The 14,817-nt window shown below is 37.1% G+C and overlaps 3 protein-coding genes and 1 non-coding gene across 9 annotated transcripts; 3 read left to right on the forward strand and 1 right to left on the reverse strand.

The window, feature by feature from the left end:
• Positions 1-6: 6 nt before the first annotated feature.
• On the reverse strand, positions 7-4,150 carry LOC140771037 (shugoshin-1). Of its 6 annotated transcripts, none has more exons than XR_012106093.1 (13): positions 3,708-4,150; positions 3,457-3,596; positions 3,326-3,363; positions 3,127-3,235; positions 3,012-3,035; positions 2,761-2,829; positions 2,626-2,673; positions 2,437-2,536; positions 2,312-2,363; positions 2,087-2,212; positions 1,597-1,990; positions 944-1,016; positions 7-175 (listed from the first exon to the last, which is right to left on the reverse strand). XR_012106093.1 is itself a non-coding variant. In XM_073112394.1 (11 exons), exons 1-11 carry the CDS (start codon positions 3,760-3,762, stop codon positions 1,648-1,650), a joined length of 1,107 nt encoding a protein of 368 aa, XP_072968495.1. In that variant the 5' UTR covers positions 3,763-4,128; the 3' UTR covers positions 1,478-1,647. The 6 variants fall into 6 exon arrangements, 1 of the variants encoding a protein (XP_072968495.1); XR_012106092.1 differs by having other exon boundaries at positions 944-1,037; positions 2,087-2,215; XR_012106091.1 differs by having other exon boundaries at positions 2,087-2,215; positions 3,708-4,127.
• A 191-nt stretch (positions 4,151-4,341) lies between these two features.
• On the forward strand, positions 4,342-7,347 carry LOC140770917 (pentatricopeptide repeat-containing protein At1g05750, chloroplastic-like). The gene is made up of 2 exons (XM_073112246.1): positions 4,342-7,130; positions 7,243-7,347. Exon 1 carries the CDS (start codon positions 4,895-4,897, stop codon positions 5,621-5,623), a length of 729 nt encoding a protein of 242 aa, XP_072968347.1. The 5' UTR covers positions 4,342-4,894; the 3' UTR covers positions 5,624-7,130; positions 7,243-7,347.
• On the forward strand, positions 5,716-6,453 carry LOC140770633 (pentatricopeptide repeat-containing protein At5g48910-like). The gene has a single exon (XM_073111886.1). It carries the CDS (start codon positions 5,716-5,718, stop codon positions 6,451-6,453), a length of 738 nt encoding a protein of 245 aa, XP_072967987.1.
• An 81-nt stretch (positions 7,348-7,428) lies between the features above and the next one.
• Positions 7,429-7,512, forward strand: TRNAY-GUA (transfer RNA tyrosine (anticodon GUA)). The gene is given in 2 exon segments: positions 7,429-7,465; positions 7,477-7,512. It is a non-coding gene; the product is annotated as a tRNA-Tyr (tRNA).
• Positions 7,513-14,817: the final 7,305 nt, after the last annotated feature.

Below are 14,817 nucleotides of genomic sequence, written 5' to 3' on the forward strand. Positions count from 1 at the left end.
TAGTTAATAAAAGAAAAATTAAGGAAAACGACTTTGTTAAATTTAATATTATTTTAATAAATAATTATTAGAACAATATCCGGATCCTTCTTCCCCTCCTCCTTGGCTCCTTGTGCTCTTGTGGAGGAATCATCTTGGTCTAGCCTTTTGGGATCTTTGGTCCTTTTTTATTTTCCTCAAAAAGATAAATGAAAGCTTAATTAATTTAATAAATTATTCAAGCCCAAAGTGATCGAGATGGATATGCATCTTAAAAGAAATATAAATCAGGTCATGATAGAGAGTACATTGGTGAAATATTGTATGCATATCATTTGAATCCTCTTACTAAATCAGGTTTATTCAAAAAAAAAAGTTAGAACTACTCATACTAAAGTTGTTAAAGTTATCTTTCATATATCGCATTTATTGCATTAACTACTCATACTAGAAATAGAATGTCACCTTTTATGCTGTATCAAAAAGGTTGGTTCAATGTCAATTTATATCTGACCAAATGAAAATACCCAAAATTCCTAATTGTTAAAGATAGAACCTGCTGAGAAAATTTCTAGCAAACTAGAAACCATACAGGAAAAAAAGAAAACATGAACAAATCAGAGACATGCATCAATGGTCCTTTACACTGAGTCAAACATCTTAAAGTTACTAACCAATTTTTGTAAAGTCAGTAAGGATCTCTTCTATAACTAAAAAGATTATAGGATCGATATTCTTTCAAAGTAATTATTATAAAAAAATATTTAGTAATTTAGTAACTTGGGTCATCATCAGTTCGGTTGATAGTTCGGCGATACAGTGATTTGAAAGAGCAGCTGAACAATACAACTACTTAGAGCGATATCTCAGTAATATTTAATTCAAGCAATAACTCAACGATACTCACACCTTGAAGCTTGCCCATATCTAACCTTTGAGCTAAAAAACACTTTGCTTTACTTACAATTGACACTGGTTTTCTGCATAGACTCATGGATTCCTCGTTGAGCTCCTCACTCTCCAGGATATATCCACGTCTGTAGCGCATGTATAAAAAGCTATGTGAAAAAAACACTCTTTTTAGCTATGACAAGCACAATTTCATGCTTGGCTTTAGAATAAAAGCTAGCATCTGTACTTCTACTCTAAGAAAGCACAAAGAAAACTAGCATCAGAAGCCTTAAAAGTAGTTCAATGGGGAACATTTTCATTGAGAGAATGCTATACAGACCAAGAACCACACGAAAGATTATGTATGCTAATTTCATGTCGAATAAACTGTGACGATGAGATTGAAGTGGAAAAGTAAATCTGTAATTAATCTTCAAGATAATGATTCAAGGAAAGCATTTAGAAGCCGATCTTCAAAATGCTCAGATTTCGAAAATTAATGTAAAACATCAACCAGCTTACCTGCAAAGATGAGATACTTCTTTGAAAAGCATTCACATGATACTTATACATAGTTCTCAACTTTATGCACTAAGTCATCCACTAATTAGGGAAAAGAGATCTCTTTATCAAAGATATTAGCTTGTCAAGTAAGTTTGCAGTGAAGTAATACACTAAACAACAGTATAGATCAAAAAGATGTGCTAAAGTTAGTGCGATAACCACCTCTCAGTTGGTATCCACAGAGTACTAGCCATGCCGCTAGATTTTAGAACCTTAATCCACACGCCTCATTTTGACATTCAAAGGCAGTTCCTTGTAAGAGATGACTTTCTCAGCAGCCCTTCGCAATGGCCTTCCAACTGAAGTTCTTCTAAATTCTTGATCCCCTAATTCTGAGAACCTTCTAAAGTCCTTTCCATCTTCATCCGCTCCTTTACTACAAGCATTTGAACAGGAATAAGTTGAATTTTCAATCTGTTGAAAAAAGTCTTCATGCAATTCTTCACTGATAAAAGAGCAAGCTGGAATCTTGGTGTCCTCTATCTTGGATGTTGAGTCCTCTGTAGATTCACATAATTCAGATTTGAATTTACTCGATCTCAGTCTCAAAGGTTTCCTGTTGGATAAAAGATCCACTAATTGTGTCATTAATAATATCCTGCAGGAAATGTGGAGATGGCAGCATCCCAGAGCTTGAGCGAAAATGCATTACCTTCTGTCTTTGTGCAAGGGTTCAGTAATGACCGAGCAAACAGGAACATTGTTATCCTCTACCATGGGAAACTCCTCAGTTTCGCATGATTCAGATTTCAGTGTGTTATATCTCCTTCTCAAAGATCTTCTGTTTTAATACAAAAGCTCAAGTCATCTATTCAATTTTATCTTACATGGATAAGGAGGGTAGCAGGCATCTTACAGCTAAGTAAATATGCATTACCTCCTGTCATCCTTTCCTAGTGTTATTGCTTGATCAGTCATTGTAGCCAAGGCTAAATGTGTCAGGAAATCATTATTTAAAGGAAAGAAATCAGAGGAAACAAAAGACTGTGGACAAGAACCTACATTGAGTTTCTAATGCACGCTTCCTGTTGGGTTTGCAGGTTTGCTTGTTACCAGCTGGACAGCATGCATCAGCCACAACCTCAGCGACCTTGGGGTGCCCCTTTGGAATTTCGTTAAAGCAGAAAGCATATCATGAAAAAGGAATATAGCAGGCACAAGAGCTGAACATATGGTAAATTTTGCTCATACCTCAGAAGTAATTTTCTCACACAATTGTTGACCCAACTTCTCCTTCTCCTAAAGATGAGGAAAATTGTTGCTTCTATCATTGACAGGAAGAGCCAACAGAACTACCAAGCATACATAGTAAAACTACTGCTATACCTCCATTTCCAATGTCTTCAGTCGAAGAATTGCTGTTGTACATCCAAGCTCATGCTGCAATGTTTTAAGCTGTATAACAACAATAACTAGTAAGTAGTAACTGTACTAAATAACCATAATTAAGCCGCAAAATAGACAATTAACCAAAACAATTATATCAAATTAGTAAACTGCATCCAATATCCACAAGTAAAGAGCAATATAGACAACCCAACAAACAACTGACCAGTCTAAGGTCAGAGTGAGCTTACTCTATCTTTCACTAAATTGAGCTCCTGCAGATCAAAGCAAAACAGAAATAAGAAATTCTTGAAACTGTATATGGAAGAGAGAAAGAAATAGGAGCCAAAAGCATAAGGAACAAACCGTTAGCATCTGAGAGTTGGCTTGAGCAAGTTGCCAATTCTGCTGATTGGCTTTCTGCAATGCAAACCTAAGCTTCTGCAACTCAATGCTACTCAATTGTATAGTCTTACTGTTGAAAAAAAATCGTGAAATTATCACTGACCAAATAACTCGTTCATGATGTGGGATTACATGGTGTACCTTTCAGAAATTCACTTACTTTTTCTCCCCAAGAATCTTCAGCAGAGCACTATTTTCCTGCAGATTGTATACCCAACTAAAAGAATCACTCTTTTAAGTAAACGAAAAGGGTAATTCGAGAAAAGGGTAAGCAAGATAGTAATTGGTTACCTTCATCAAGTCCATGAATTCTTTGGAACTGGAACAAGGCATGGCCTTTGGGTTTTCTTGATTGCACTCGATGCTGGATTTCACGGGCCTTACTGTGTTCGTGATGTCGGATAGCGTCTTCCTCCCCAGCCTCGCGTTCACTGCAATCAAGACGAGTTGATCCGATCAGAGTAGCTACATCGAGAAGGCAAAGAGAAGCCCTAACCCTAATTTTAACGCCAGGATCAAGAGAAGGAAAGAGCTGGAATTACCAATGGCGCCTCCAGTGGCATTGCCTTCACGGCGAAGGAGGGGGGCTCCTTCCATTGGAGATCAAGAACAGAGACCTCGACAGTGATCTTCCTCGCTTCGAATTCCCTTAATCCTTGGAGGGATTCTAAGATTAGAGCTCCGAGGAAGAAGGAATCGGGTCAAAGAGAGAGGGAATAAATTCAAAAGAACAGGAGGGGGGAAATGGAAACAGGAAACTGGAGACTTGGAATGATCTAAGAAACCCCAATAAATCGAGAAAAAAAAAAGTGCTGTTATAAACTCATCCTAAGAGAGCCAAGAGCATATGAGATTCCGGGTCGGGTCTCTCGTTATTCTCAAAATTCACTCGGATCCATGAAATATTCAACCCGACAATACTAGCGGGTTCCGGGTTGAACCCGACAATATAGTGATTCTTGATCACGATGAGCGCATTCGTGGCCGTCCGATGAACGCAATCATCGAGACGGCGAATCTCGAACGGGTACCGAACGTACCTTCAAAAATAACTCTTCCGTCCCAAACTTCACTCCAGAAATAATGTCCCAAAGAAGCCTTCTTCCATTTCCGAACCACTCTCGTCTCCTATCTCTCCTCACCACCTCCCCTTCCCCTTCCCCTTCCCCTTCCCCTCCCCTTCCCCTTCCCCTTCCCAAGCTCTCCAAATCCAAGCCCAGCTCCTCCCCCGCGGCCTCCACCGCCGCCGCCTTCCTCTTTCCAAGCTCATCTCCTTCTTCGCCCTCTCAACTCCCCCAAATATCCCTCACGCCCGCCTCCTCTTCTCCCTTCTCTCTCGCCCCAATGCCTTCATCGCCAACACCATGATCTGCGCCTCCTGCCGCAGCGATTCCCCAATCGATTCCATCCTCCTCTACAAAACCATGATTTTGGAAAGCCACCCACTTCCCAATAGCTTCACCTACACGTTTTTCGCCAATGCCTGCGCCAAATTGCCGAGCCCGAGTTGGGGTTTTAGGTCCATTGCCATATAGTGAAATCTGGGATTTATGTGGATACTTGTGTATTGAATTCTCTCATGTGTTTATACTCATCTTTTGGGGATGTGGAACTTGCACGCCAGGTGTTTAATTCGTGCCATTACGAGGACGTTGTCTCATATAATACTATGATTGGTGTGTATGGTAGAGGTGGTTGCATTGTCGATGCATTGAGGACTTTTAGATAGATGCTTGATTTGGGTGTTTGCCCAGATAGTTTCACGTTTGTGTCAGTGCTTTCGCTTTGTTTGGAATTGGATGATGCAAGAATCGGGAAGGCAGTGCATTCATTAGCGTGTCAGGTTCTGGGGTCGGATGGATTCAACAGTCATCTTGTGATTGGTCTTATTGACATGTACTCAAAATGTAGGATAATGGAGTTGGCTGATCTAGTGTTTCGTACAATAGCGGATGGCAAGGATGTTAAGGCGTGGAGTTCTATGGTCTCAGGTTATGCTAGATGTAGGAAGATCGAGGAAGCTTGGAAACTGTTTGAGGTTATGCCTAACAAAGATTTGGTGGCTTGGACTGCTTTAATTGGTGGCTGCTGTCAAAGCGGTAGGTACAAGGAGGCATTGAATTATTTTGAGGAAATGGAGCAGGCAGGACTGAGACCTGATGTAGTGACCATCGTTACTGTCCTTTCCGCTTGTGCCCAGTTAGGTGCTCTTTGTACTGGCAACAAAGTTCACCATTACGTAGAAGGCAATGGATTACTTGGTAGAAACTCTAGAATTAATACGGCGATTGTGGATATATATTGCAAATGTGGATGCATACAAACAGCTCTAGATGTATTTCATGGTGTTGATGACACACTAAAGACAGTGGATCTTTTCAACGCCATTATATGGGACTTGCTCAACATGGACTTGGTGAGAAAGCAATTGCAATATTCAGTGAGATGGAATTGCTAGGTTTGGTTCCAGATGAAATTACATTTGTAGGCATATTATGTGCCTGCAGTCACAGTGGCTTAGTTACAGAAGGCAAGGAAATATTTGATGCCATGGTGGAGAAATATGGAATTAGTCAACAGATTGAGCATTATGGATGCATGGTTGATCTCCTCGGGCGAGGTGGGTTGTTGAATGAGGCTTACAGTTTTATTGAAAAGATGCCTGTCAAAGCAAACTCCGTGATATTGTCAGCCCTGCTACGTGCATGTAGAATACACCGGAATGCCAAGATTGGACAACTTGCACAAGAACACCTTCTGAAACTTGATCCGGTTTACGAGGAGTGTCTTCTTTTATCTAACTTATTTTCTGAGGATAAGAAAAGGGATTATGCAAAAGAGGTAAGGAGAATTATAAATTATCAGCGAAAATGTAGGCCAACTTTCTACAGTTATATAGAGTGGAATGGCACAGTCCAACAATTCTCTGCAAATGACACTTGTCATGCGCAAGCCAAGGAGATAAATGTAATGCTTGAAGAGATGTCAAGGCGATTGGGTTTTTCAGTATATGACAATGTTACTGAGCAAATAAAGTATGATGTTTGTAAAGAGGAAAATGGAACTATTCCATCTTGTCATAGCGAGATGGTTGCTTTAGCGTTTGGTTTGATAAATCTGGACTCTGCGACTCCAATAAAAATTGTGACTAATCACCGTATGAGCAGTGATTGCCATTCATCATTTAAGCTCCTATCTAGGATTTATAATAGGGTAATAACTGTGAGGGATGGGATTAGGTTCCACCAGATGGAGCATGGATCATGCTCTCGCATGGATTACTGGTGATGATCATGCAGCTTTAATTTTATGAACAGGCAAGATGAAGTAAGCTAGTGAGTCAAAAAGATGTTGGGTTGCTATGAGATAATCTGCCAGCTGAAGAAAATCTTTTTATATGCTGTATGACACTACATCAGTATGTTCCAGGCATCTTCAAAGACTTTGGTCCTTTGTTTAGCAACAGCAGATTTTAAGATTCAAAGACTCTTCACATGAGCTTAATGCAGAAACTCGATGTGGATATTGATGAAAATCTTGTTCTCGTACTTGTCAGTGAGAAGTGACCATCTTCACATATGGGGTGGTGATTTATTCAGAGACAACAGAAGTCGAATTCATTTTCTCTTTGTAGAATATACAAAGAAGTGACATTGCCAAGGAAGAACCATGGCATTGTTGTATGCGAGAGGACTGATATTTGTAATTTTTCGCTGAATGATCATTCCTTTATGCGAAACCTCAGTTGTTGAGCAGTCAGTGATAACGTGCAATGCTTTGCTGCAACATTTAATGAGAGTAGTGGAACATCTTTGATGAGGAGTTTGGACTACCTTCTTCCTGAACATCTTTCATCATGTGCATTGTCCAAGCTTGTAAATTTATAAGATCTTCGTTGTTCAATGTCTCTCTTCTGTTCTTACAATGATGCCACTGGAAGTTATTTGCTCATTCCCCTAACGAAGGTACTTGGTCTGCGAATTTTCCGTCCCAACAAAATGATCTCTCAAGTTCCATAGGAATGCTACATCCTATCTCACAGTAAAATGAAATGATTCTTTTCATAATCTGTAACAGGTATAGTGGAACTTTGACATCAATAGCAGTCGCTAAACAAACAAATGCTCATTGCTGATTGATCAGGAGCCCTCGTTCAATAAAGTGTCACTCTACAAGGGTGAATGATATCATGGATCCATGGCGCAGGTTTTCCTCTATTCACAATATATTTACTTATGGAAATATTGTAAAATCTTTTATCAACCGACCTTAGCTCAGTTGGTAGAGCGGAGGACTGTAGTGTTGTCAGATATCCTTAGGTCGCTGGTTCGAATCCGGCAGGTCGGAATTATTTTTCCCTCTTTTCTCTTTTTCTTTGGCATTGGGCCTAAGACCAGCCCATTAGTATATTACAAAACCCAAGCCTGACGCAATGATTCAATGGAGTGTAGGGGAGTGTAGGGGTGAAACTGGTCAGATAGTATTTAATCGGATTTATATTTTTTATTGAATACTGATAATTTTTGGACAGAAGATTCGGATAATATTTGGACAGAGGATCAGTTCTTAAACGGATGTTAAACAAATTATAATATTTTTTTAGAGATAATAAATACAAAATTACTAAGAGTTTTAAAAAAATGATAAATTTTTTGCATATCAAATACATATAAAATTAGCAAAATTAATCTCTACAGATAATATATTACATAACAATATCAATATTCACTATTTAAATAAGTAAACTAAAAAATTATAAATTATTTTAAAAAAATATGCGAATAAATGGATATTCAATATCCGAAAATTATTTTTGACCCATATCTGAATCCATATCCGACTTTTTTTAGAAAAATCTTATCCGTATCCAGATCGGATAGAAATTTTTACCTAAATCTAATTTAAATCGGGACAGAGTTAATCCAACATATTTTCACTCGTGATAAAGAGTCAATAACATGTAAAGAGGCATATCATAAGATGATATTTTAAAAGCCAGCCCTATCTTTTCTTAAGAAAAATGCAATAAAACTTTTAAATATATATATATATATATATATATATATATATATATATATATATATATATATATATAAATATTAAAATTTGTAACAGTGGGGTATATAGAAATGCAATCAAACCCAAGTAGACAAGATGGCTCGAGAAAAAGTGGGTCGAGTCAACTAGGGTGGCAACCCATGCTCAAGTCTACATGAGGCCTTGGCTTTCTTATGGGTGCCAATTCTGGCATAACACGAGTTCAAAGGTTTCATTTAAGTTTGATGTAAATTGGATTTGGATTTATAAACGGTTTAATTCGTCTAACTCAAGATTATTGAATGCGTCCCCTTGGTGCTTTCACTTTCAACCTATTTAAGTTAAATAAATTATGTTGTATAACTATGTTATTAGTGTAAGCCGTATAATAGATAGGGACTCGGCCAGAAGGTAGTGTCGTAGTTTGATTTAAAATTTAGAAAGTATTGAGTCTTATTTAGTTTCGATCATATAATAAATCTAATGAATTCTAGCTTAGTATCATATTTTCACTCTGGAAGGACAAGAATAAGAGGATAGAATTGTTTTCCCTGAACATTTTTAAAATGTAAAAAGTATTGAGTTTGAATCCTATCAAATCTATATGTTATTTAAAATATCAAATCTTCATCCGATTTAAGTTCAAATTCATTTGTGAGAAAAGTGTCTTGTTAGGTCTAAATTTACTTTATTTTAAACTGGATCTCGAATAATCTGTTCATAGAAAATTTCTAAAATTTTTTTGAGTGAAAGCGTCGTGGGTCACGAATCTAATGATTTTAAAATAAAATTGAGGAAAGTTAAAATTGGACATAAACGAAAATTTTGACGTCACGACGGTCGTCGAGGTGCGGACCGCCATGGGATAATGGAGGTCATCTATACGAGTAGGTGGCTCGTAGAGAAAGATTGTAGCTATAGTTTGAAAGTAAAATTAGAATTTCTAAATTAAATTTACTTTTCAAAATAATAAATATATATATATATATTCTAAAATTAATCTTAATCATAAAGTATAGCGGGCAAGCATAAGAGTGAGTATCCAACTCTCACTGCGATTCTTTTAATGATATTATTAAGTGAGGGTGGGTGGCATTGCCGTTGTGACAATCGAGGCTGGAGCGCTGAAAGCAGGCGCGTACCAAGGAGGAGCAGCGGCCATATTTCGTAATGCCGAAGGAGAGTTTCTTCAGGCGGGCTGGGAGCCGTGCCCGGGCACCTCGGCGCTCCAAACGGAACTCTGGGCCATTAGACTGGCGCTGAAGATGACGAGAAGAGGGACCAGGCTAGAGATAGAATCGGACTGCACCGAGGCTATCAGATGCTTGCAGCAGGCGGAGCTCATGCCATGGTGCGTCCGTAACCTAGCGCGCGAATGTGCGGAGCTAGCCAATGGAGTTGGTGAGGTCCAGCTAACCCACGTGGGGAGAGAAGCCAACTCGGTCGCTGACTAGGCAGCAGCGAGGGCCAGCGTGGCTTCGGGTTACTGCCAGGTGGAGCGACTAAGCAACGCTCCACCGGAACTATGTAAGCTTTTAACTGCCGACACGGACACGTGGCGGCAGAATATCAATAAATAGCTGACCTCAGCTCTTTGCACTCAAAAAAAAAAAAACATTCACGATAAGGAATAACATCAAATTATCATTTCTCAGACCCGCGTTTCTACTACACGAATATTCTCACAAGATTATCCGTTCATATCTTTTTTCTTCTTTTGCCTAGTGGAAGCAACTAGCACTATAAAATTTAATACTATCACCATCATATTATTTTAAGTCAAGATTCCATAGACAGAACCTTTGTACGTAGCAACTAGATCACTGTCACCTCAGTACAACTCACTTCGATCTATATCCTTTTTTTTTGCTACAAAATAATAATAAATCTTTTGATTTAGTATTATTTTTCTCATCTATTATGTAGAAGAAGATTAACTAAAAGTTACAACGCATAGTAGTAGGATTTGTTGTTAGGATACCATAGTAGTAGGTATTTTATATCTCTTCTTGATGACAAGGTTTGAAGGGTATCTTTTTTTCCTTGGTGGCAAGTCTAATGGGCATCAATTTCATGGTCTTTAGCCAGTAGAAAGTGAGTTATTTTAATGTAAGCCATTTCACAAAAATAAATAGTCCAAGTTGGAGTTCTTGGAACCAAGCATAACTTAGTTGAATCTAAAGTAATGGAATGAAAAATTAAGAGATAAAAAAGAAAAAAAAATTAGACAATTGGACATTGATTTAGGTGGCTCAAACTATTAAAAAGATAATATCTTTTATATTTTATATTCTAATATTAACGGTGCGTATACATCAAGGAGTGATTCATAGCCAATAAATTATACTCACATAGTTAAAATAGCTTATATTCTCAGAAGCACTAATTTAATTGAGATGTACATAACAAAACTCTCAGCTTCCCTCTTATAAATTTTAAAAAATAATAAAAAATAATAATATCAAGTATATTTATATGCTCGGGAGACGAGGAGTTCAAATCCAAACGCAACAAAAATTAACACAACTTGGAATCCCTAGTATATGTTTTTAACTTATAAAATATAAAGGTTACTGAGAGATAGATCTATATTTGCTACGACGGTTTATTTTATTTATTTATTTATTTATTTATTTTCTTTCTAATTGATTGTTCTTTCACAAATAGGATAAATATTACTTGAGTTTGCTACTCACTAATGGATGGCATGTAGAAGAGTAGCAGCCAATGCATTTAATATAATGGTGCAGTTAGATATTGCCCATGATTGATTAGATTCCAGTCCACTAATTTTGTTCCAATTATTGAAGGAAGAAGAAGACGTGTAACACCTAAGCAAGTCTAATCATAGCACATTTAGATTAGGATTCATCATTAATGTGTAATAATATATTCATATATATCATTAGCAGACCAGGATATAATGTTAATCTCCCTTGAGAAGTCGTTCATCAGCACATCGCTAGTTTAGAAGTGGAATTGTTTATACGAAGTGTGAAGCCTTGACTGTCCCTCATGTTGATATTAGAATACGAAAATATGTAACTCCAAAGTTTGTCTTTTAAGATTTTGGAGAACATGACAACTTTGTCATGTTGCTAAAATTGGCATATAGTTCTGTTGGCAGCCCTTAGGAGACCTACTTGACTTTATTTATTTTTAAAATCTCCACGATTACTTAAAAAAATAAATAAATAATAATAATATGATCCTCTGAACTATTATAGTCATCATAAAAGGTACGCCATTGATGAAAATGAATACTCTTAATTTTATGCACATTTAGACTACAAAGAGAACTATAATGGGAGAATAGAGATTGGAATAATTTGTGGGGAAGAAGAAAAATATAATCAAGACAATATTCCAAAGGAGCTTGAGATTTGGAGAGAGCGAGAGAGAGAGAGATATGTCTCGAATAAGAGAGTGATAAAGATTAGGAGAGAGAGAGCTAGAAGGAAAAAAAAATTGGGTCACCCATGTGGCCCCTACTCCTTCTTTGCTCCGCCCTCTTGGCGTAGCCCCTCCGTAGCATGCCGCCGACATGGCGTTGACACTATGCTAACATGGCATGTGGCATGCACAAGCCTTAGAGCCGAGTGTTGCATGTGTACCCCTTTACTCTCCTACTTCTCTTCCCTCTTCACCATCTCTATTTTTTCCTAAATGCTCTTTCCTTCGCCTCGTCTAAGAAAAGCCCTTCTCTTTCTCTCAAGTTGGTGTCGTCATTACCGGTGAGACATCTGTGTTGACCTCACTAACAAGTTCCTTAGTGAGGCTCTCCCTTTAATTGGGTCGTGTCAATTTGTATGCGTGATTTCGACCGCTTATCGCCACAAAGTTGAGTGGTTGAATTGGCTGGCCGACGGGATTTGGCCGGTGACACTCAAGGTCATGAAGCTTGTTAGAGTGGTGTGCATAGTTTAGACCCCTTCTCGACTATAGATGGCTCAGATGAACCTAATTGTGATGGTGGTCTTAGTGTCGGTTTACTTTCTGACTCATCTTGTTGTTGGCCCCTTAGGAGAGAAGCAATTGCTTATCGCTTTCCTCAACTGCCCTCGCCCATGCCCAGCACCTTGCCATAGCGTCTCTCTCTTCCTAGCCCATCTTAGCCTCCTCTTCTTCACCTTGCATGTTGCCACTAAATTTCTTATACACTATCAAAAACAATTATCACCTACAGAGTGTTAGACTATTTCATATTTGATATATAATGTAAATTGAAGCCCTTGAGAGAGCATTTTGTAGCGGTGCATATAGTGAGGTGCTAAGCCTCTTTTATTATTTATATTATAGTAAAAGTTATTTTTTTCATCATATACTCTTATATTCAGTAATTTTATCCACTTTTGTGTTATTAATAAATTTACTGTAACATGTGAGCTCTACTGTTATATTCAGATTTATCTCGTCATAATGTGTATATTGCTAGCTTTTCCAACCTCCACTTAGATTTCACATAAGGGCAATCTCATATTGAGGAATTTTAAGATAAAAGGAGAACGATGAAAACTCTAACTCTATTATAACACAAGTTGCAATTAGAAAAGTTAAAAGATGAGAAAAATAGGAGAGATTGAGTGAGTGGGAGAGAGTAGTTTAGTGTAATATGTGGAGGATGATTTGGACAACTTTCAGCAAAAGAAAAGTAGAAGTAATAGATGGTAATGTGGCATTCAGTTGATCGTTTAGGAGAGAAAAACAAATGGTAGATTTAATCTTTTAACTTTCTTCCATGTAATAAGTCAACACTTTGGCCTAATTAACTATTCCATGGATGGCGATTTGTCTAACAAAACGTTACCTTCTTGTATGACATTAGTCCACTCAATGCACCAAGAAGTTTGAAAACTATCCATCTCTATGATGTTTACTTCTTCCCCACTCCTTAGCTAATTAAGGCCTAACTTATTATTTGCCATGGCCAACATTATATAGTACACCAATTTCTCTAATGGTTTTCTTCTTGGGTACTTCCAAATCAAAGTTGGCAATTGGAAAAAGATATGCCTAACGTGGTATTTATGTCAAATTTTGGTGCCAAACTTTGCTGCATCTCCCATGAGTCAATGGTGCAAACCTGAGAATAAGAGATGAGAGAAGTATGTTTATTTTTTATTTTTTTTTAAATTTGAATATAAATTTTAGGAGAGAATAAAAGAGAAAATGAGAGAGATCCAGAGAAAAATAACTCTACCTCTATCTCATATGTCTGAACTATTTATATCTAGTATTTAGTATTTATTGGTCAGTCTCTATCTTTTGCCTTTAATGCCTCCAAAATATCCTATGTCAACTTTAATCTAATAACAACATATGATGAAATACGCATGGAATCATCTTTTTAATTCTGAGAATAAGGAACTAAATTACAAAAAATATCTCTTATTTTTTTTATCTTAATTCTTTTCAAAAGAAAATTTACTCAAAGAGTATTAGGATCATTTTGTATCTATATTTAATTAAGGTATGGCAACTATCTATTACATATATATATATATATATATATATATATATATATATATATATATGTAGGAGTTCTCAATAATTTTCTCTTGAATTCCACCTTAAAACTTGTTAATACATAGCTTTGAACTACTCCAAATAGCTAAACTCCTCAATTTTTGCAACACTTTTGCATGGAATTTGTGGGTGTTACAAAAGCATTTAGTAGTCTCTAATAAATGGAAGGTTGGCAACACAAGCCAAATTGTCATCTTCTCTTATATCTTTCCCCCCCCTTGAAGCACTACTTTTGATGGATGAGGGCCATGTTCTATTTCGAGTGGTCTTTTATACTAAATAAAGCAGGAATTGTCATATTTCTGAGAGTGGTCGTACTCACAATGATATATATATATTATATATAGAGAGATATAGATATGCTTGTGGATTTATATATCCAAGCATATGGATTTGATACGGATACGGGAGTTGACAAAGGTGCATATTTATAAGGGGGGGAAGGGAAAGGAAGAAACGATTTGATTGGTCAATGAGGCTGCATTCCAAAGGCTTGGAAATATGCCACGTTGTCTAAAGGTCCCACTGATTGGAAATTATAATAAATGATCAAATACACACTCTCTCTCTCTCTTCTTTAAATTATATTATATTGACACCGATGAAACACTGTTAGTTTTTGTCTGGATGTTACTAAATTTTAAGTGTAAGAAGAGTTAAAATCAGTTGATATAGAGTGATAAGTTGTATGTTATATATTCTTACATTAAGATAGTCTAAGTGCTTCTCGAGTAGAGGATAGCTGGTGGCTACTTGTCCAGCTAATTACTGCCCAGAGATGACTCTCTTTAATATATGTATATATATATAATGTATATAGTGTTCTTGAGAAAGGACATAAGCACAAGGAAGAGTTAGATTAGATGTGATAAGGCCTCCATCTGCAAAGTGACTAGTTTATATATAGATGATGACAAGTCCACCATGGCCAAAGACTCAGTATACCCAGGGCGAACCAAGAGTTTGGAACTGATTGAAACTAGACAGCCTATCCTTTGACCCCTTTAACATAATCCATATCCTCTCTATCTCTTTTCGAATAACATTATTACTCTCTCTCTCTCTCTCTCTCTCTCTTGTTATATTTGT

This window comes from Typha angustifolia, chromosome 11 (assembly GCF_048772165.1).
Source record: "Typha angustifolia cultivar Huaian chromosome 11, ASM4877216v1, whole genome shotgun sequence".
NCBI classification, from domain to species: domain Eukaryota; kingdom Viridiplantae; phylum Streptophyta; class Magnoliopsida; order Poales; family Typhaceae; genus Typha; species Typha angustifolia.